The following is a 20,913-nucleotide window of genomic DNA, read 5'->3' on the forward strand; positions in this document are numbered from 1 at the left end:
CGGACCACTTTCCCATACCCACGGCAGACGAGCTTTTCGACGAATTAGGGAAGGCACACGTATTTACGAAGCTTGATTTGCGGTCGGGTTACCACCAGATCAGGATGCAGGAGGAGGATGTGTTTAAGACGGCCTTTCGAACCCATGACGGCCATTTTGAATTTTTGGTGATGCCTTTCGGGTTAACAAATGCTCCATCAACATTCCAGGCTGCAATGAATGCAACTTTCCAACCGATGCTAAGGCGGTTCGTCATTGTATTCTTCGACGACATACTGGTCTACAGCCCAAATCTAGAGGAGCATTGTGAGCACTTGTCCGCGGTTTTGAGGGTTCTACGGGACAACAGTTTCTTCGTCAAGTTATCCAAATGCTCATTCTGCAGCTCCACCGTGGGGTATTTGGGGCACTTGATCAGCAACGGCTCCCTTATGGCCGACCCCAGCAAGATTCGGGCGATGACGGCTTGGCCAAAACCGAAGAATGTTAGACAACTCCGCGGGTTTTTGGGCCTAACCGGCTATTACCGTCGCTTCATAGCAGGATACGCTCTAATTGCGTCGCCCTTGACGGATTTGTTAAAAAAGGACGCATTTATGTGGACCCCGGAGACGGATTCTAGCTTCTTGGATCTTAAAGGGGCCATGACCACTGCCCCAGTACTGCGTCTACCGGATTTTGAAAAGACTTTCTGCGTCGAGACAGATGCCTCTGACACAGGCATTGGCGCAGTATTACTCCAAGAGAATCACCCGATTGCATTTTTTAGCAAGAAGCTTGGCCCTCGTCGCCGGGTCGCGGCGACTTATCACAAAGAGTTATACGCAATCGTCGAGGCAGTGCAAAAATGGCGTCAGTATCTACTTGGGAGAGAGTTCGTCATTAGGAGTGATCAGAAGAGTTTGAAAGAATTGCTCCAACAAATAGTGCAGACGCCAGAACAACATCTGTACGTACGGAAACTTATGGGTTATAAGTTCGTTATCGAGTATAAGAAGGGGATCACGAACCAGGCAGCGGACGCGCTCTCACGGCATGAGGAAGATGAACCGTCCGACGCCCATGAGGGAACGCCACCGGCTACCCCGACGACCGACGGGGGACCCGACGCCGAGACCAGCGCACTGCTGGCTGCCGCGGCACACCCTATTCCGAAACTCCTAGATTTGCTCCGTCGAGAAACCGCATAATCTCCAGAAATGCGCGAAATCACAGCCGAAATAAAGGAGGGGCGGTCGGCGCCACATTTATCCTTGGTGGACGGACTGGTTTACTATAACCGCCGCATATTTGTGAGCTCGCGCTCTTCAGCCCGGACGCCTATATTGACCGAATATCACAGCTCGCAGTCAGCAGGTCACCCCGGGTTCGAGCGCACGTGGCGCCGCGTGACGGCGGATTTTTACTGGCCGAACATGAAGAAAGATGTAAAACGTTTTGTGGAATCATGCATCGTGTGCCAAACAACGAAATACTCTACCCAGAAGTCGGCCGGGTTACTGCAGCCGCTACCAATTCCGACGCAAGTTTGGGAGGACGTGTCCATGGACTTTATAACAGGCTTGCCTCAATCCCGCGGCTACACGGTGATCATGGTGGTCGTAGACCATTTGTCTAAATATGCGCATTTTTCCCCATTACCCACAAGGTTTGATGCGTTACAGGTGGCCCATCTATTTATCAATACGGTTGTTCGCCACCACGGCTTTCCAAAAACGTTGGTATCCGACAGGGACTCGGTTTTCTTAAACCAGTGTTGGAAGGATTTGATGCGCCTCAGTGGCACAAAATTAAATTTTTCGACGGCTTATCACCCGCAATCGGACGGCCAAACGGAGGTCCGGAACAGGGGATTGGAACAGTACCTGCGGGCGTTCACCGCCGATCGCCCATCCAAATGGGCAAATTTTCTTCCATGGGCAGAACTAGCCTTGAATTGCTTCCATCATTCAGGATTAGGCATGTCTCCTTATAAGGCTCTCTATGGCCGAGAGCCCCCGAGCCTGATCTTTTCGGCCCCCTCAAGAGCGACGCCTCCGACAGCAGCAGAAATAATCTGTCAACGGGGGGAGTTATTGGTGGAGTTGCGTCGGAATTTGGAGCGCGCCCAGCAACGAATGCGCGAGTCGGCCAACAAACACCGTCGAAATTTGGAGTTTGAGTCGGGCGACTTGGTCTTATTGAAGCTCCAGCCGTATCGGCAACATTCGGTGGCGCGCCCTCAGTCTGCCAAGCTGGCACGACGATACTATGGGCCGTTTGAGGTGTTAGAGCGTATTGGCCAGGTCGCGTATCGGTTACGCTTGCCCGAGGAGAGTAGGATTCACAACGTCTTCCATGTGAGCCTCCTTCGCAAGTTCGTGGCAGGCGGCGACTCTGACGCAGGCATGGAGCTGCCGTCGGAGTTCTTTGGAGACCGGCCGGTTGTTTATCCGGTAAGGGTATTGGATAGGCGCGTGTTGTGGCACGAGGATAGACCTATGGAACATGTGTTGGTACGTTGGTCCGATGGCACCGCGTCGCCATCCTGGGACCGCTCGAGTTAGTGCAGCGCAGATTCCCTAACGTACTCCTTGAGGACAAGGAGGTTGCTATGGAGGGGGGGGGGTTGATACGGACCCTGCACTAGAGCCCCAAGCACCGGATGAAGAGACAACACGAGAGGCGGAAGCGCCGGTGGAGAGGAACGTGCCTCCGTCAATCGCGACGACCAAGGGACGGAGGAACCGACGACCACCAGACTTGTTCGGAGACTACGTCCCAAAGTAGCGTCATTTTTTATTTTATTTCCTTTTATTTATTTCTTATTTTTTGGTAATTAGTTTATTTTTGTTAATTATTTATTTCGGGTTTTCTTTGTTGGTTCTTTCCCGAGATACGTTAGGATTAGGAGTCGAACCAACCCTAGGGTCCTTAGTCTATAAATAGGGCTATGTTCATTAATTCAATTATCAATAAAAACTTAAACTATTTGCCCACAAAAGTCTCGTGCATATTATCCTGCCTAGCTCGCCGCTGCCCGACGGAGGAACCGCGCACAGCCGCCGCTGGAAGAAGCCGCCGATCCTGCTACAGGACGCCGGAAGAAGTACCGCTCGTCGAGCCAAATCAGCCGTCGATCGGGTTTAGGGACGTGAGACCCTTATCACACTGCCTCCTTGTTTGTGCAGCATAATTTCGCCAATCCAAAATCTGATATTTTTGGGATAAACTTATCATCAAGAAGTATGTTGTGAGGTTTAATGTCAAAATGCAAGATCTGGATATCATAACCATGGTGCAAATACTCAATCCCCTGGGCCACTTGAACTGCAATCTTAAATTTCATATCCCAATCTAATGAAGAGGCTCTTTCTTGGTTGAAGATGTACTTGTCAAGCGACCCATTTGGCATGAAATCAAAAATGAGGGCACGCTTGGATCTTTCAGCACAATAGCCAACAAGCTGGACAATGTTCACATGATGGATCCTTCCAATAGTTGCTATTTCATTCATGAAGTCTTGCCCGTTTTCTCTAGATTTTTCGAGCAACTTGATTGCTACAAGATGGCCACTTCGGAGCTTTCCCTTGTAAACAGAACCGTAGCCTCCTTGGCCTAGTTTATCTTTAAAATTCTTAGTCATCTTCTTTAAATCCAAGTACGTATACCTGATCGGAGCGAGCTTATTTTCACTTTGTAGGAATGACTCTATTTCCTCAAAAGAGGACAAGCGCCTTCTCTGGAACTTGTAGATCAAAAAGCATACTACCAAAGGACAAATTATTATCTTTGGTGCCCAGATGATCATTCCAGTGATAATGGCTGAAAAATGAACACAAACAATTAGAAATAAGCAACAAAAAAAAAAGAAGTGATGGACATTATAATTCTGAAATGTAAATTCAGAGTACCAGGTAACGTGATGTACATAAGGTCATTCACCATATACACGCCCCCTAGAATTACACCACACACATGAAAAAAGAAAAAAATGAATCAAAGTTTGTAAGGAGCTATAATAGATCTAGTCATACCAGTTGAAGGAGAAATGAATTTATTGATTCTTACAGTTGAAGGTAATAATAAAGTAGAGTGCTAATCCAACTCCAGCTCCGATGGTTATTATAAGAAGAGGGTTTAGTGCTGCGGTTAAACAAACTGGAGACAAAATTAGCAATCATATTTTGTCTATTGTGTTGGTAGTCAGACATTATAAATTAAGTGCGCACCTGTAATTGCCACACAAGTCGCGACAAATGCTGCATATATACACATACACAAAGATAGATTAACAATGTTGAAACTCAAAGCCGTCTCATTAAACTCTGTTGCGTTGAGAAGATGGACTTTTGCAAATTAGAATTTAAAATAGTAAGAAATAAATTTAGAGATCGTACCAATGAACACAAATTGATGATATGCTCCCTGCAGCAGCAGAGTTTGATAGTAGTCGTCTGCGAATTAGAAAAACGGAAGATTTGAGAAATCAAGAAAGGTTAAAAAGAGAAATGAAATTGAAGATTCTTACTGTATTGTAGCTCTTCCCAAAGGGATGTAAATGAGAGTAGTAATAGACCAGTAATTGCGATGATGACCGTCACAGGAAGGCTTACCCCTGCAATTATGAAAACTGATAGTATTTCTTTCACAAAATTAGATCTCTAATTAAGGGTTTTGATGTGATGTGATAACAATGAAAAAGAAGATAGGTGGGCACCCCACCTATAATGGCCAAAGGAATAAGGAGATAGTCTGCATATAATCATTAATTAGATAGTTAGTTACTATTATATATTGAGTATGTTGTTAGAATTCAAAGTAGGAATACTTACCATAAGGTTGTGTTGATAAGCGATACCTGAGTTGCTCTGCATTTTGAAGAAACAAAAGCGTTTAATTATACGGATGTATTCATTTTCAACATGCAAATATTGAAAACAAGATAAGCTTTCTTACCCAATTTTGTTGGTTTTTCACTGCAATTACTATAACAGAAGTTGAGTTCAAAACCATACAAGAGAGCCTGGTGGATTTCTGAGAGGGAAGCAATCTTCTCATGCACCAATTCCCGCCACGATGTCAAGACTGTTTGACCTAATGTACACATATGTGGTACCTCTAAGGCCTCGATGCTCCCAACCTTTACATATCTAAAGGTGGAGTGTGATAAATTAGAGGCACAGTCTGAGTTATATCTGTAAAGATGGAAGAATTGTTCAATGGATATGGGCAGCTAATGAAGTTAACTGACAAATCTTCAGATAAGTTGGAATAATAGTATGGAGAAGAAGAGCGGGTGAAATCAGAGGAAGTGTTAGGGAAAGGGCAGGTTGTATCATTGTTTATGGAAGCATCAACCAGTCTGATTGTGGAGTTTTGGTAGTTGATTGCCTTGACATGGTATTTGATAGAGTTTAGATAGATGAATGTGCTATTGTTTTCACAGATTAGTTCATGTTGGGGATAGCCGCAGTGGCTCTTGAGGTGGAAAGGGAAGGTGATATTGCCAATATCACCACACCCAGAAAGACTGCAGTTTGCATTTGTAGAATGGAGGAGTGAGAGAATCAAAGTGGTGAGGAAGAGCTTCTGTGTTGTCATCATGGCTGGATAATGTGATTCACAAATACCAAACAACACCCACAACCTCTAATTATATACCCAATCATGGTACTTGATTCTAGTTTAAGTCAATGAGTCAATGCCGATAGTTATTTGAAGAAAAATCAACAAAACCATCCATCATAATTTATAACTTTGAAATTTCTGTTGCATTGATTTTGTAATGTCACTGTGAAGTACTCGTGTCTCCCTCCGTCTCGTAAAAATATGTGCACTTTCCATTTTCGTCTGTCCCACAAAAATATGTGCATTCCATTTTTAAGAAGTTTTTATCAATTTAATAATGTAGGTCCTACTATCAACTAACACTACTTTAACTATCATTCTCCTCCATCTCTTATCATACTATAATTTTTTACTCTTCTCTCCTACTTTATCAATTTTATCTTCATTTCCATGCCATATTAATTATTCTTTTTTTTTGTGGGAAGGATGTAGTATAAAGATTGGTGCTGAAAATGGTCATCCATACAATATTATATTTGTAAATCAAAAACTTATTAACTTTGGGCCGTTACTTGTTTTATTGTTGGGCTTTAATAGATTTTTTTATTTTTGAGATAATGAATATCAAGCCCAAATTACCAATCCAGTTTCCAAATTTAAGAACCTCTACGCCAGTCGCTATTAGGTCTCCCACCTCTGATTTGCCGCTTGCCGGAGAGTTGCTGTTGCGGCGCCGCCGATTCCACTGATAAAATAGTTGAATTTTGAAGGATGTGTATTATGTGTTGTTTACTTTGATTACATTTATGATATGTGGATGCATGTTAAATAATTCTGAAACTGAGGGACCAAAATGCAAAAGAGAAAGATTCAAAAGTTAGCTCCCAACGGCTACTTTGGCAGTTGCAACCGAAGCGGTTTCGAGCTGCATTCGAGCTCGATTTTGTTAGGCGATCCGCAAGCTCTCATAACTCACGTATATTGATTCAGTTAGAGCACAAGGAGAGAATCATTTTCTGTGCGAGGAAATCGAGGTTTTTTTTCATGTACTAAAAAAACTCCTACGTGAAGGACGAAATTACAAATAAACTCCTACAGAAAGGAGGAAATTACACCGGATAAAATCAAGGTTGAAGTGTGAGCTCTCGAGTTTGAGCCATTGATTTCTTGAGTGATTCTTGAGCGATTGTAATGAGAGATTTCAATTGCGATTGTGTGTTGAATAAATTGGTTGATAGCTTCTCCGTGGACGTAGGTCTTACAACCGAACCACGTGATTGTGTGTGTTCTTCATTTTGATTTTGTTCTCTGTTATTTGTTCTTGATATTGTAGGCCATATTCATCCGCTGATCTCTAACAACATTGGTTCACAAATAAATTATTTGCATAATTGCTGCAACGCCTTCTTGTTCTCTTTTTATTCGTTTTCCTCTATCTAATTTAATTGGTAGTAAAATATACTCTCACTATCCACCATTCATTCAAAGAACTATTTTGTAATTTTAGATAATGCACGATTTAAAGAATTTTTTTTTCACTTTTGGTGTACGGGAACTCATATTCCACTAACACCTTACACTCATACACACTATCTCATATTTCACTTACTTTCTCTCTTTATTTTTCTTCAGAAAGTTAAGTAATTTCTTAAAATCTAGAAATAACCCTCTAAATGGTAAATGGAGGGAATATCTAGTAAAATAAAGAAACAGCTTACAAACACATGGGCTAATTTACTCCCATTTCTTTATTTCAGATTGTATTGCTATACATGCTTAGGCATGATTGAGGGTTGTGAGACCTTTCACAACTGTTCACACAACTTGATTTAGTATAGTCAACTAGTTACATATGGGATGAATAAAGAATTCTTCAATATAATTCACAAGACCATGAAAAAAATAGCTAACTAATAATAAGACATTAATTCACTTCATTTTACATCTGATTATTAACAAATCACAAATACACAACAAAATAAAACTTGTTTCTAGGTAAAAATAGATGATAACATAAAATCTAACGTTATCAATAATCTCAATAATACTACTCTCATTGTTATCATGCAATAATGATATGGAAGCATTTGAATTTCTAGCCCAGCTTTCATCCTAATTTCCTAACGCTGGATAATCAAGAATTTGTATATGTTCGACACTACCTTCTAACATCTCCAACACCTTATTCATTGATGGACGCTTATCTAGACTCCTTTGTGTACACTACAACGCAACAATTGTCATCATCCGACCAATGTTTTTATCGTCGTTTTTATCAACATTTCTAATATCAATGTCCCTACCTTGGTTCAAATGGTCGTATATCCAGTTTGGGAAATACTTACTAGATTCATCATTGTTCCTTGTGAAGTCTTTGTTTAAGCTTACCATTTCCATCAACAACATCCCGAAACTATACACATCGGCTTTGTAAGACCCTACTCCAATACTTCTATTGATAAGTTCAAGAGCAACATACCCTATGGTTCCTCGAGCAGCCGCCAATGTTACTGCCTCTTTGTTTGCGGTGCTTAATTTTGCCAACCCAAAATCTGATATTTTTGGAACGAACTTATCATCAAGGAGTATATTGTGAGGTTTGATATCGAAATGTAAGATCTGGATGTCACAACCATGGTGCAAATACATGATCCCTTGAGCCACTTCAACTACAATCTTAAATTTCATGTCCCAATCCAATGGAGATGCTTTTTCTTGGTTGAACATGTATTTGTCAAGGGAACCATTTGGGATGAAATAAAAAATGAGTGCTCGCTTGGATCTTTCAGTACAATATCCAACAAGTTGTACAACGCAACATGATAAATCCTTCCAATGGTTGCTATTTCATTGATGAAGTCTTGCCCCTTTGCTACGGATTTTCCAATCAATTTGACTGCCACAAGATGGCCACTTCGAAGCTTTTCCTTGTAAATAAAACTGTAGCCTCCTTGGCCAAGTTTATCTTCAAAATTCTTAGTTATCTTCTTTAAATCCGAGTAGGAATACCTAATTGGCACGAGTTTGTTGTCACTTTGTAGAAATGAATCTACTCCTTCGAATAAGGATAAACGCCTTCTACGGAATTTGTAAAAGAAAAACCATAATACCAAAGGACAAATGATTATCCTTGGTCCCAGATGATAATTCCATAGATGATGGCTGAGATAACATGAAAAAATAAGACAAGTACATTTAGTAATAAGGCCAACAAACTTGTGCTAAAATAGTTTTACGCTAACTCGCATGAAGTAGAAATGAAAGGAAAATTGTTGCATGATGTAGAGACCTTCATTGCATTTGCACCATACACACGATAAAAGGAAAAAATAGAATTAAAAAACGATAATAAAAGAGAAATGAATTTAAAGAAAGCGTACCAAAGAATGCAATGTGATTCGATGCTCCTATTTGAAATTAAGAGAGACTAAAAAGAGAAATGAAATTGAAGATTCTTACAGTCTTGTATAGTTTCCCAAAGTAAAATAAATGAGAGTAGCAATAGAGCAGTAATTCCGATGATGATCGTCATAGGATGTAGGGGTGGAGCTATGAAAGGGGGCAAAATTATATGCGAAGAAAATTTAGAATTTGAAAAGGGGAAAATATAAGGGAATTTCATATTTTTTGCAAAATTAAACAACAAAATAGTATATGTAAACAATAAAATAGCATTTGCCACACCTTGTTTAAAGGTAGATCCGGAAGGCTTACCCATACAATTATGAAAACTGATATTTCTTTCACAAAATTAGATCTCTTCTTTATTGGTGTGATTAAGTTGATGAAGTAGAAGACGAAAATAAATAATGTTGTGGGGCACCTAGAATGACACAGGAATTATGAAATACCCTACAGATATTGATATTTCTTTCACAAAATTAGATTTCTTCTTTATTGATGTGATTAAAAATTAGATCTCTTCGTTATTGATGTGATTTAGGTTTCCGAATTCGGTGTTGCCAAGTTAGCTTCTTGAAAAACTATTGTAATACCTGTACGAACATAACTTTAATTTTTTTTATATTAATCTACATTTATAAAAATTAAGCAATATGACATATAAAAAGATATGTGAATTTGATAAGTAAAGTGGACTTTGTGTCAATATATGGCCAAATAAAGTTTTTGCAACATTAGTTTAATATTGCAATATGGACTTTCCTTCATGGGCTGCAAGGTTGGCTTGGTCTTGTTGTTCCTCTTGGGTTGGGTCTTGGTTTGTTGCTGAGGTGTTGCTGCTGATGCATTTGCCTGAGTCGGGGTCGACGAAGCAGGTTGCAAGGCTGGGATGTGTTGTGGTGATGAGTCCCTATCACTACCCTACCAAACATGTAGTAAAAAGAGCGCACCTGTAATTGCCACACAACTCGCGATAAATACTGCATAAATACATACACAAACACAATATAAAATCAAGGAGACATGATTAACAATGTTTAAATTCAATCTTTGTTGCATTGGGTAAATGGACTTATGCAAATTAGAATTTATATATAGAATTTATCTATAGTTACTAGTAATACATAAATTTATATAGCGTACCAATGTCTGCAATGTAATCAGATTGTCCAAGAATCTGATAGTGATAATAGTAGTAGTCTGCGGATAAAAAATGAACATTTTAAAAATTAAGAGAGACTAAAAAGATAATGGAATTTAAGATTCTTACATTCTTTTATCCCATCCCAAAGGTAAGCAAATGAGAGTAGTAATGGAGCAGTAATTCCGATTATGACAGTCAAAGGAAGAATTACCCCTGCAATTATGAAAACTGAAATTTGTTTGACAAAATTAGATCTCTTCTTGATTGATGTGATGATACAAATTGATGAAGGAAAAAAAATGTTAAGTGGTCACCTAGAATGACCAGAGGAATTATACGATGGCCTGTAGATATAGATGATAATAATTAATTAGGTAGTTATATTGGTATATGAAGACATACAGTTATATTATGTTGTTAGAATTCAGTGTGTATCATTACGATTAGACTCTGAGAGGTAATACCAGTATTCCTCTGCATTTTCAAGAATCAAAAAGCGATATCAGTGATGAAATTACAAATCTTAAAATGAACATATATATACTAAACAAGATTAGCTTAATTTCTTACCCCATATTGTGGATTGTTCACCGAAATTAGTATCATAGTAGAGTTGAACCTGATAGGCTTTAATCCTTATCAAGAAAGTATCTCACAATTTGTGTAAAGAAGGATAACGAAACCTAGTTGCTCCAACTATGGGTTTCTTGAGTTTCAAGTAAAAAAATACTTTATTTCTTTATTCTTGAATGATTTTTTTTTACTCTCTAATGGATTCTTTATATAGAATCCGGACCCTGCTTGATTCGACTCTTACAATTCGGGAAAGAATCAAGAAGAAAACCCAAAAGGAAATAATAATAAAGTTCTACCAAAAATAATAAAGTTCTACCAAAAATATAGCATAAGGCAACAAATCAAAATAAGGAAAAAGTCCATAACTAGTGTCGCGTGAAGTCGCGGTATTTGGCGGGTTGTGAAACGTTCCTCTTCGGTCTCTCCTTCCTCGGGCCCACATCACGCATCTTCTTGCGTCCTCGTTCCTTCGCTCTTCCTCCCTTCTCCACAGTCTCCGAAGCTTCTCCCTCCGGCAGCTCATCTAACTGTCCCGTCGGTGCCGTTGGAGCTAGGACTCCCTCGAGATCCCTATCAACTCCCCCCCTCATAAGGGCAGCCTTGTCCGCGAGGCTGAGATTGGGAAAATGTTGTAGCAACTCGAGCTTCGACTCCCAAGTCGGATTAGCTAGGTCCTCAGACCAATGCACAAGCCATTGATATTGAGGTACCCCATCCATCAAAACCATCCGTTCGGCCGAGGCTGTGATCGGCGTGTCAACTGGTCTTCCTTGGCGAAAATTCGGAGGCAGCCGCTGCAGGTGAACAGAATCAGTGAGTGGCTCCACAAATGGCTTGAGGAGAGATACATGGAACACGTCGTGGATACGACTCTCAAGCGGCAATTGTAGGCGGTATGCGACTTTGCCAATGCGCTCCACAATCGTAAAAGGCCCATAGTAACGTCGACTCAATTTTGCAGAAATAGGTTTGCCTACAGAAACCTGTCTATAAGGCTGCAGGCGCAGCCACACTCGCTCCTCCTCGTGAAACTCCACGTGTCGACGACGCTTGTTGGCGTATCCAGCCATCCGTCGTTGGGCTTCAGCCGGATTCGTCTTCAGTTTTCCCATTAATTCCGTCCGCTCGCCCAACTCTGCCGCCACCGCTGCGTTATCCGTCGGCCTAGCTGGTGTAGCAAAGATGTTTGGTGGATCCCGACCATACAATGCCTTAAAGGGAGACATCCCAATACTAACATTTACACTACAATTCATGGCCAATTCCGCCCAAGGAAGAAATTCAAACCATTTCTTAGGTTGCTCGAAAGTGAAAGCTCGAAGATACTGCTCCAAACTGCGATTAGTGACCTCGGATTGACCGTCGGTCTGCGGATGATAGGCGGTAGTAAACTCAAGTTTCGTCCCACTCATAGTTAACAACTCCTTCCAAAAATCACTCATGAAAATCGGGTCTCTATCCGACAACAACTTGTCCGGAAAACCATGCAATTTAACCACCGTATTGACGAAAACTCGTGCGACAGTAGGTGCGTCAAACCCCGTTTTCAAAGCTCCAAAGTGTGCATATTTTGAAAGCCGATCGACGACCACCATAACTGCTGTAAAGCCGTGGGAATTCGGTAAACCCACAATGAAATCCATCGATGCAGCCGCCCATACTGAATCTGGAATCGGCAATGGCTGAATGAGGCCCGATGGTTTATCCGTTACGTATTTCGTAGCTTGACAAATGGCGCAAGCTGCCACATAGCGTCGCACGTCCTCACGCATGCCGGGCCAGAAAAAAGTTGTCGCGACACGGGCGAAAGTCCGTTTCTCGCCGGGGTGTCCCGCCGTCTTAGCTCCATGTGATTCCTCCAAAATTGCTCTCCGAACTGCCAAATCGCGACTAAGATAAAACCTGCGTTTGAAGAGCAAGCAACCGTCCGCTGCAGACATATGCAAAGGGGCCTTATTCTTGGAAATTTCTTTGTGTAAGGCCACCAGGTCCGGTAATGTTGCGCTCTCCTGCCGTATAGTCTCCATGATCGTCGGAATTGGTCGTGTGAAAGTGACGAGGAGTGCTGACTCTTCCACTTCGGTGTCCGGGTCACGACGCGATAAGGCATCCGCTACCTTGTTCGAAGCCCCAGATTTGTATTCAATAGAGAATTTAAAACCCATGAGTTTTCGGAGGTAAAATTGTTGATCGGGTGTCTGCACTACTTGAGATAAAAGATCCTTTAGGCTGCGTTGATCACTACGAATCACAAATTCCCGGCCTAGTAAGTATTGTCGCCACTTCTGAATAGCCTCCACAATCGCATAAAGCTCCTTGTGATAGGTAGAAGACAATCGGCGTCGCGGACCCAATTTCTTGCTAAAATAGGCGAGAGGGTGACCGTTCTGAAGAAGAACTGCTCCAATCCCAAAATCTAAGGCGTCCATCTCAATTACAAAAGGGATGTCGAAGTCGGGTAAGTAAAGAACCGGAGCAGCCACCATTGCGGCTTTCAAAGCTGTGAAGCTATCGTCCGCCTCCGTGGACCAAGAAAATGCATCTTTTTTAAGCAGATCAGTGAGGGGGGCGGCAATAATCGAGTAATGTTGTACAAAACGCCTATAATAGCCGGTTAGGCCTAAAAATCCTCTCAATTGTTTTACCGTTGTAGGGGTTGGCCACGCAGTCATGGCACTAATCTTTGTTGGGTCGGCTCGGAGTTCTCCTGCTGAAATAATGTGACCCAAGTAATCAATCGTATCCACGCCAAAGGCACACTTCGAAAGCTTCACGTAGAAACAATTCGCCGATAGAATTTGCAACACCTGTGCTAGATGCTCGGCATGCTCCAAGAGCGATCTACTGTAAACTAAGATATCATCAAAGAATACTATCACAAACCGACGCAGATATGGCTGAAAGACGGAATTCATTGCCGCTTGGAACGTAGATGGGGCATTGGTTAGTCCGAAAGGCATCACCAAAAATTCAAAGTGTCCCTCGTGTGTACGAAAAGCCATCTTGTGGACATCCGCAATGTGCATGCGAATCTGATGATAGCCGGAGCGAAGGTCCAACTTGGAAAACACACGTGCTTTGCACAATTCGTCGAATAGCTCATCTGCCGTTGGTATAGGAAAATGGTCGGGAGTTGTGACTGCATTGAGTGCCCTATAATCCACGCAAAAATGAAAAGAACCATCTTTTTTACGCACCAGTAGTACCGGGGATGAGAATGGACTAGTGCTATGCTGAATCAGACCTTGCGATAGCATATCCCGTACTTGACGCTCAATCTCTGTCTTCTGAAAGTACGGATAGCGATAGGGCCGGACGTTGATTGGTTTAGAGTCAGGTGCCAAGTGAATGTGATGATCCCAACGACGAGGTGGTGGTAACTCTGTCGGAACAGAAAAAATCATCTTGAATTTATCTATGACTGCAGCCAACGTGGCGTCGAGGGGCGGGGTTGTATCTGCTGTCGATGGTGGCTCAGAATCCGGAGGGACTGATACCATCTCAAATAACTCACATTCCGGCTCCTGACCAATGAGCGAAAACAGGTTATTATATGAAATCTGTTGCGGAGTTGCTCCCTCGCCTTGGAGGAAAATGTCGCGATCACCCAAACCAAACTTCATGGTGAGATTCCGGTAGTTCTTAGTGACATCGCCGAGTTCCTGTAACCATTGCACCCCCAAAATCACATCCGGTCCCTTAACCTGTAGTATGAAGAGGTCTATTTCGAACGAATAGCCCTGCATAGTAATAGGCGTACGAAGGCACGCGTGAGAGGAACGCAGCGACTCACCGTTACCCACAAAAACTCGAAACGGACTGATGGGGTGGACACAAAGGCTTAGCTTTTCTGCGACGGATGGTTGAATTAAGTTGTGCGTGCTTCCGCCGTCAATTAGGACTGAAATCGAGGCATCATTAATCTTCCCTTGCAGACGGATCGCACTCGGTTTGATCTTAGGGCTGATAACATGGATACTGGAGACGTCTCCCGTGATTACCATATCTCTCCATCGTCGTCCAAACGTTCGTCAACATCGTCAAGGAGGGCGGGCTCGTTCGCCGGCTGATCGTCCTCGTCGTCCCTGCCCATTAAGGCGTAGAACACCTCACTACACATATGATCTCGGGTGTATTTCTCGGGGCAATACCAACAAAGGCCCTGCCTGGTCCGTTCCCTACGCTCCGCGGCTGAGATCCGCCTGACTGGTATGCCGTTCCGACGCGGTTGATCCGGCTGTGTTCCCGTTGGTCGGCCTTGAGGCATCTGCGCTGGTCGAGGCGGTGGCGCCGTTGTTAGGGCCGGTGGTTGCCGTTGGCGAGAATCACGGTCTCCCCACTGTGGTTTGTGTTGCACAGTTGGCGGCGCTGAGAGCTTGTGGTAGGCGGCTAGTTGTTGTGCTAAGGCGAATGCCTCGTTGAGCGACACTGGACGTTTTGTCAGCAACTCATGCTTGAAGGAATCCTGTAAACCAGCTATGAATAATGACATCAGCGTGTCGTCCCCGAGTTGTGGTGCATTCTGCATAATTTCTTCGAATTCGGTCTGATACGCCTCGATGGTCGACGTCTGGCGGAGCGTGGCAAGTTTGCCCACATAGTCGACGTAAAGGTCCGGATCAAATCGGTATTTGACTGCCAACAGGAAGTCGTCCCACGACTTATTCTTGCAATTTTCCTCCCAATAAGTAAGCCACCTAGATGCCGGGTGATCAAAAAGATATGACGTTAGGTGGAGGCGGTCCACGAGCGGCGTGTAGTGATGATTGTAATATTTCTGGATATTCCGAATCCAGTCCACAGCATGCTCCTCGTTGAATCTGGGCGGTTCCGGACGAACCCGCGGTAATGGATCCGGCACGATGCCCTGCGGTGGTAACACCTGAGAAGGCGGAAGTCTCCAGCCACGACCGGCCGACGAGAGAGGGGTGGGGTCAGGCGGTTCTTTCCCGTGGTTGCGGCTCGCCGTAAGAAGCAAAGCAAGGCTATCCTTGATGTCCTTCGTTGTCGCATCCTGTCTGCGCATAAAGGATTCAAGTGCAAATTGATGTGATTTCAGCTTTGCATCGTGGCCCAGAACAAGGTGCTGTAATTCTTCTGCGGAGAGAGCCGGCGGTGGAAGGTTATCGGTGTGCGGCGAACTAGTATCCATCGTAGCACCGGGAGAAGAGTAAGCAATGTAAAGCACCAATTGATAGGCTTTAATCCTTATCAAGAAAGTATCTCACAATTTGTGTAAAGAAGGATAACGAAACCTAGTTGCTCCAACTATGGGTTTCTTGAGTTTCAAGAAAAAAAATACTTTATTTCTTTATTCTTGAATGATTTTTTTTTACTCTCTAATGGATTCTTTATATAGAATCCGGACCCTGCTTGATTCGACTCTTACAATTCTGGAAATAATCAAGAAGAAAACCCGAAAGGAAATAATAATAAAGTTCTACCAAAAATATAGCATAAGGCAACAAATCAAAATAAGGAAAAAGTCCATAACTAGTGTCGCGTGAAGTCGCGGTATTTGGCGGGCTGTGAAACGTTCCTCTTCGGTCTCTCCTTCCTCTGGCCCACATCACGCATCTTCTTGCGTCCTCGTTCCTTCGCTCTTCCTCCCTTCTCCACAGTCTCCGAAGCTTCTCCCTCCGGCAGCTCATCTAACTGTCCCGTCGGTGCCGTTGGAGCTAGGACTCCCTCGACATCCCTATCAGAACCCCATACAAGAGAGATTGGTGGATTTGTGAGAGTGAAACATTCTTCAGATCCATCAATCGCGGCCAAGATGTCGTGACTATGAGACGTAATGTGGTAGCTCTGATAATATCGTTAAAGAGGTAAGAATTGTTCAACGGATTGGGGCAGCTAATCAAGTTAACAGACAATTCTTGAACGCGAGTATGCAAATAGTATGGAAAGAGATAGGAAGAGTGAATAGGGAAAGAGCAGATGTCGTCGTTGTTTATGGAGGCATCCACCAGCCTTATGGTGGAATTTTGGTAGTCGATATGTTTGACATTGTATTTGATAGAGTTGTGATAGACATTGTTTTCGCAGGTGAGTTCGAGTTTGGGATGGCCACAGTGGCTCGGGTTGGACTTCAGGCCACACGCAGAAGGAGGACTGCACTTGTTTGCATCAGCAGATTCAGCAGCATGGATTAGTGAGAAAATGAAGAGAGATGAAGTGGTGAGGAAGCTGAGGAGCTTTTGAGTTGTGATCATGGTTCAATATTGATACCTAATGATTGATTCACTCTTCTTCATATCATATCAATAAGAATATATGGTAGAGTATATTTGCTTGTATTTAGCCAAACAAGACGTGTAAAGGAGCATCCACTAATCACTATGCTGCTTTGAACTATTAAGACCTACCGTAGTGTAAAACATACTAAGGAAAAGTAAACTGAGAAGTGATTAGGTCAGAAATAATGCATAAAAGTTAAAGAAGAGAACAATGTACACAAAGTTAAAGATCAGAAAGTGAAAGAAAGCAGTCAAGGGAAAAAAGGAAATAAAAGGTAAAGTGTCTTTATTATCGCTGAAAAGAATGAGAAGAGAGAGAGAGAAGAAGCGTGGCTAGATTGTAGCTCAGCATTTCACATGTATGTGATTCGATACTAGACGCGAATTTATCGATGGGAAAAATACCAAATATGGGGTTTATCATACTAAAAAATTATTAAAAAACCCTGAATTTTTGGTGTGTCATGCTTTTTGATACGATATGATATCTTCCCAAAAGATTTCGGTAGAGTAACCATATGAAATTTCATATACTGCGGCGTATTGATTTTTTTATATATACCGGAAATTATGGTGTATACCATAATTTACAACAGGTGACATATATGTGATTCAATACTAGGTGCGATTATATCAAACTACTACACCGTGTGGTCGAAATCTCGTAGCCAAGTGATTGGCCAATGGCTGATGGGGGTGAAGGCAAGACTCGCATGTGTAACAGCCGGCTACAGCTATACACGAGTTTGTCTCATCATATTTTGTGTATACTCCATCTGTCTCATGTAAATTGAGGCATTTCTTTTAGACACGAAAATTAAGAAATTGTGTTAAATGGGTTGAGTGAAGATAAAATGTAATATGAGAGAATAAAATAGAAGAGATAAGAGAAAGGGATTGGAAAATACACGGCAGGGATGTAGTGCAGATCTAAACCATTCAATTATAAATGAAAAAAAATAATACAAGCATGTGGAAATCAATAGAGGACGTGGATTTGCACAACATCCCCTGGTGTGCATTTTGCCACAACCAGGGGTGGAGCTAGGATTTTATTGGAGAAGGGGCAAAAATATAATACATAGGAATATTTTATGTATTTGAGACGGGGCATTTAGTGTGGTTAAAGTACATAATTAAAAATTTATGTATAAATATATAAGAGAATGAGTGGATGAGGAGGGGCAATTGCCCCATGTCCTCATAAGGTGGCCCCTAGCCACAGCATGGGATCTCAATCCAAGAGACAGAAAATGAGGGGAAAGAATAAAGTAAGAGCGATTAAAATGACCGCATTATCTCCCCACTAAAAGATAAAATTTGATTAAAAAAACACAATATATGCACTAAACACGCCTTTTTAGTCATCCTTTTCAAATCCAAATATGAGTAGCTTATTGGTACGAGTTTGTTATCGCCTTGTAGGTAGCTTTCTATAGCATCATATGTGGAATAACGCCTTCTTCGGAATTTATAAATCAGAAACCACAAAGTGAAAACACAGTGATGATCCTTGTTTGCACATATGACCATACTTGAAAAAACATAAACTTCTCAGAATCTTCAAAAATATACAAAGCCGATGCAATTCTGGACTTCCAATGCACAAACCGAACGCCCGATCGGGTGTTTTCTCTGTTTTGCCTCCTTAAGCCCCGTTTCAAGCTCGTTTTCACTTGTTTTCACTTTAAGGCTTCAACAAACTCGTTAGCTCTATAAAATAGCAGATAAGTGGATGTAACCTCTACTTTACACCTCAATTCACTCAACAACCTGTGTAAATCACCCGCAAAAAACTTCCTAAATTATGAGTTTCTCAGTAAAGCGTACCAGTGAATATGAATATATGTGCCACACCCATATTATAAACAGAATCATACTTGTCAAAGCGAGACCCCTACAGCAAAAAGATTGAAAATAAATAATTAACTATTAATATGGTAATTCACTTCATGTTACATCATATTAGGAACGTTTCACAAATACACAACCATCGGAACTTGTTTCATATAAAAATAGATGGCAATACATATTTCAAGCATCACTAATGATATTAATAATGCTGCTACCATTGTCATCATGCAACAATGATATGGAAGCATTTGAATCAGAAGTCCATCTTCCTTCTTCATTTCCAGCAACATACGCTGGATAATTAGGAATCTGCAAATGCTCGACATCACCTTCTAACATATCCACTACCTTATTCATTGATGGACGATTATCTGGACTCATTTGTATGCACCATAACGCAACAATAGTCATCTTCCGAACAATGTTTCTGTTATCATTTTCATCAACATTTTCAACGTCAATGTCCCTACCTTGGTTCAAGTGGTCGTATATCCAGTTCGGGAAATACTTACTAGATTCATCATTGTTTCGTGCCAAGTGTTTGTTCAAGCTCACCATTTCCATCAACAACATTCCAAAACTGTACACATCGGCCTTGTAAGACACTCTACCAATACTTCTATTGATAAGTTCAGGAGCAACATACCCTATGGTTCCTCTAGCGGCCGTCAATGTCACTGCCTCCTTATTTGTGGCACATAATTTTGCCAACCCAAAATCTGATATTTTTGGAACGAAATTATCATCAAGAAGTATATTGTGAGGTTTGATGTCAAAATGCAAGATTTGGATGTCACAACCATGGTGCAAATACTTAATCCCTCGAGCCACTCCAACTGCAATCTTAAATTTCATTTCCCAATCCATTGGAGAAGTTTTTTCTCGGTTGAAGATGTGCTTGTCAAGGGAACCATTTGGCATGTAATAAAAAATGAGGGCACGCTTGGATCTTTCAGCGCAGTATCCAACAAGTTCGACAACATTTACATGATGGATCCTCCCAATAGTTGCTATTTCATTGATGAAGTCTTGTCCATTTGCTCCGGATTTTCCGAGCAATTTGACTGCTACAAGATGGCCACTTCGAAGCTTTCCTTTGTAAACAGAACCGAAGCCCCCTTGTCCTAGTTTATCTTCAAAATTCTTAGTCATCTTCTTTATGTCCGAATAAGAATACCTAATTGGAGCGAGTTTATTGTCACTTTGTAGGAATGACTCCACTCCCTCAAACAAGGACAACCGCCTTCTTCGGAATTTGTAAATCAAAAACCAGACTATCAAGGGACAAATAATTATTCTTGGTGCCAAGATGATGATTCCAGAGATGATGACTAAGATAACATGGAAAAACAAGAACAAGTACATTTAGTAATAAGGCCAAAAAACTTGTGCTAAAATAGTTTTACAGTAACCTGCATAAAGTAGAAATGAAAGGAAAACATATGCAAGTATAGAGCGCACCAGGAAACTCGAGTTCATTAACTTCATTTGGGATTTTGTAATAAAAATTTCGCCGTATACCAGCTATACACATGATAAAATAAAATAAAAGTGAATTCAAAAATACAAGAATAATGATCAAATTACTCATCTTAGAAAGAGAATGTAAAGATTGTTACACTCGTGGATGTAAATAAGCAAGAGAAGTATTCCACCTCCAGATACCAAGATTATGAGAAGGGGGTTTAATGCTGCTGTTAATAAAACTGAAGATTTTTTGTGACACAAAATTAGAAGTTGTATCAATCAATCTTCGAGTGAGACATACTAATAAATTAAGTGCGCGCGCACCTATAATTGCCACACAACTCACGGCAAAGGCTGCACACATAAATACACAAATACAAGGATTAATAATGTTGAAATTCAAAGTCATCTACCCTGTTGAATTTAAGATGGTTATATACTACAATATAAATTTAGAGAGCATACCAATGAATGTAATGTAATTAGTTGCGTCCACAGTGTGAATGTAGTAGTCTGTGAATTACAAAGTTACAGTTAATAATTAAGAGAGACTTAACAAAAAATTGAAATTAAAGATTCTTACAGTTTTGTATCCCTGGAAAATAAAAGAGTAGTAACAGAGAAACAATTCCGACGATGATCGTCACATGAAGGCTTAACCCTACAATCATGAAAACTGAA

At 41.5% G+C, this 20,913-nt stretch overlaps 3 protein-coding genes across 7 annotated transcripts; all 3 read right to left on the reverse strand.

Annotated features, from left to right (window-relative positions):
* Positions 1-2,442: 2,442 nt before the first annotated feature.
* Positions 2,443-5,585, reverse strand: LOC121781988 (rust resistance kinase Lr10-like). 5 transcript variants are annotated; one of them, XM_042179685.1, is made up of 9 exons: positions 4,939-5,585; positions 4,815-4,850; positions 4,705-4,734; positions 4,511-4,597; positions 4,380-4,436; positions 4,212-4,241; positions 4,051-4,140; positions 3,894-3,938; positions 2,443-3,804 (listed from the first exon to the last, which is right to left on the reverse strand). In XM_042179685.1, the coding sequence occupies exons 1-9, from the start codon at positions 5,087-5,089 to the stop codon at positions 3,146-3,148; spliced, it is 1,185 nt and encodes a 394-aa protein (XP_042035619.1). In that variant the 5' UTR covers positions 5,090-5,585; the 3' UTR covers positions 2,443-3,145. The 5 variants fall into 5 exon arrangements, with proteins under 5 accessions (XP_042035619.1, XP_042035618.1, XP_042035617.1 ...); XM_042179684.1 differs by having other exon boundaries at positions 4,051-4,125; positions 4,511-4,612; XM_042179683.1 differs by having other exon boundaries at positions 2,444-3,804; positions 4,511-4,612.
* Positions 5,586-7,773: 2,188 nt separating this feature from the next.
* LOC121781619 (LEAF RUST 10 DISEASE-RESISTANCE LOCUS RECEPTOR-LIKE PROTEIN KINASE-like 2.1) lies at positions 7,774-8,277 on the reverse strand. The gene has a single exon (XM_042179343.1). It carries the CDS (start codon positions 8,275-8,277, stop codon positions 7,774-7,776), a length of 504 nt encoding a protein of 167 aa, XP_042035277.1.
* A 10,663-nt stretch (positions 8,278-18,940) lies between these two features.
* Positions 18,941-19,932, reverse strand: LOC121781871 (rust resistance kinase Lr10-like). Its single transcript, XM_042179570.1, has one exon. It carries the CDS (start codon positions 19,915-19,917, stop codon positions 18,946-18,948), a length of 972 nt encoding a protein of 323 aa, XP_042035504.1. The 5' UTR covers positions 19,918-19,932; the 3' UTR covers positions 18,941-18,945.
* Between the last annotated feature and the right edge of the window lie 981 nt (positions 19,933-20,913).

Source organism: Salvia splendens, chromosome 20, assembly GCF_004379255.2.
Source record: "Salvia splendens isolate huo1 chromosome 20, SspV2, whole genome shotgun sequence".
Taxonomy (NCBI): domain Eukaryota; kingdom Viridiplantae; phylum Streptophyta; class Magnoliopsida; order Lamiales; family Lamiaceae; genus Salvia; species Salvia splendens.

What these genes read in the sequence shown, in the direction of transcription:
- LOC121781988 (XM_042179683.1), bottom strand. Translation starts at nt 5,089, where the DNA reads ATGTGTACATTAGGTCAAACAGTCTTGACATCGTGGCGGGAATTGGTG. An exon ending in CTTATCAACACAACCTTATG is followed by an intron (nt 4,735 to 4,814) that starts GTAAGTATTCCT and finishes GATTATATGCAG; the next exon opens with ACTATCTCCTTATTCCTTTG. An exon ending in TATGTACATCACGTTACCTG is followed by an intron (nt 3,805 to 3,893) that starts GTACTCTGAATT and finishes TTCATTTTTCAG; the next exon opens with CCATTATCACTGGAATGATC.
- LOC121781619 (XM_042179343.1), bottom strand. Translation starts at nt 8,277, where the DNA reads ATGTTCAACCAAGAAAAAGCATCTCCATTGGATTGGGACATGAAATTT.
- LOC121781871 (XM_042179570.1), bottom strand. Translation starts at nt 19,917, where the DNA reads ATGACTAAGAATTTTGAAGATAAACTAGGACAAGGGGGCTTCGGTTCT.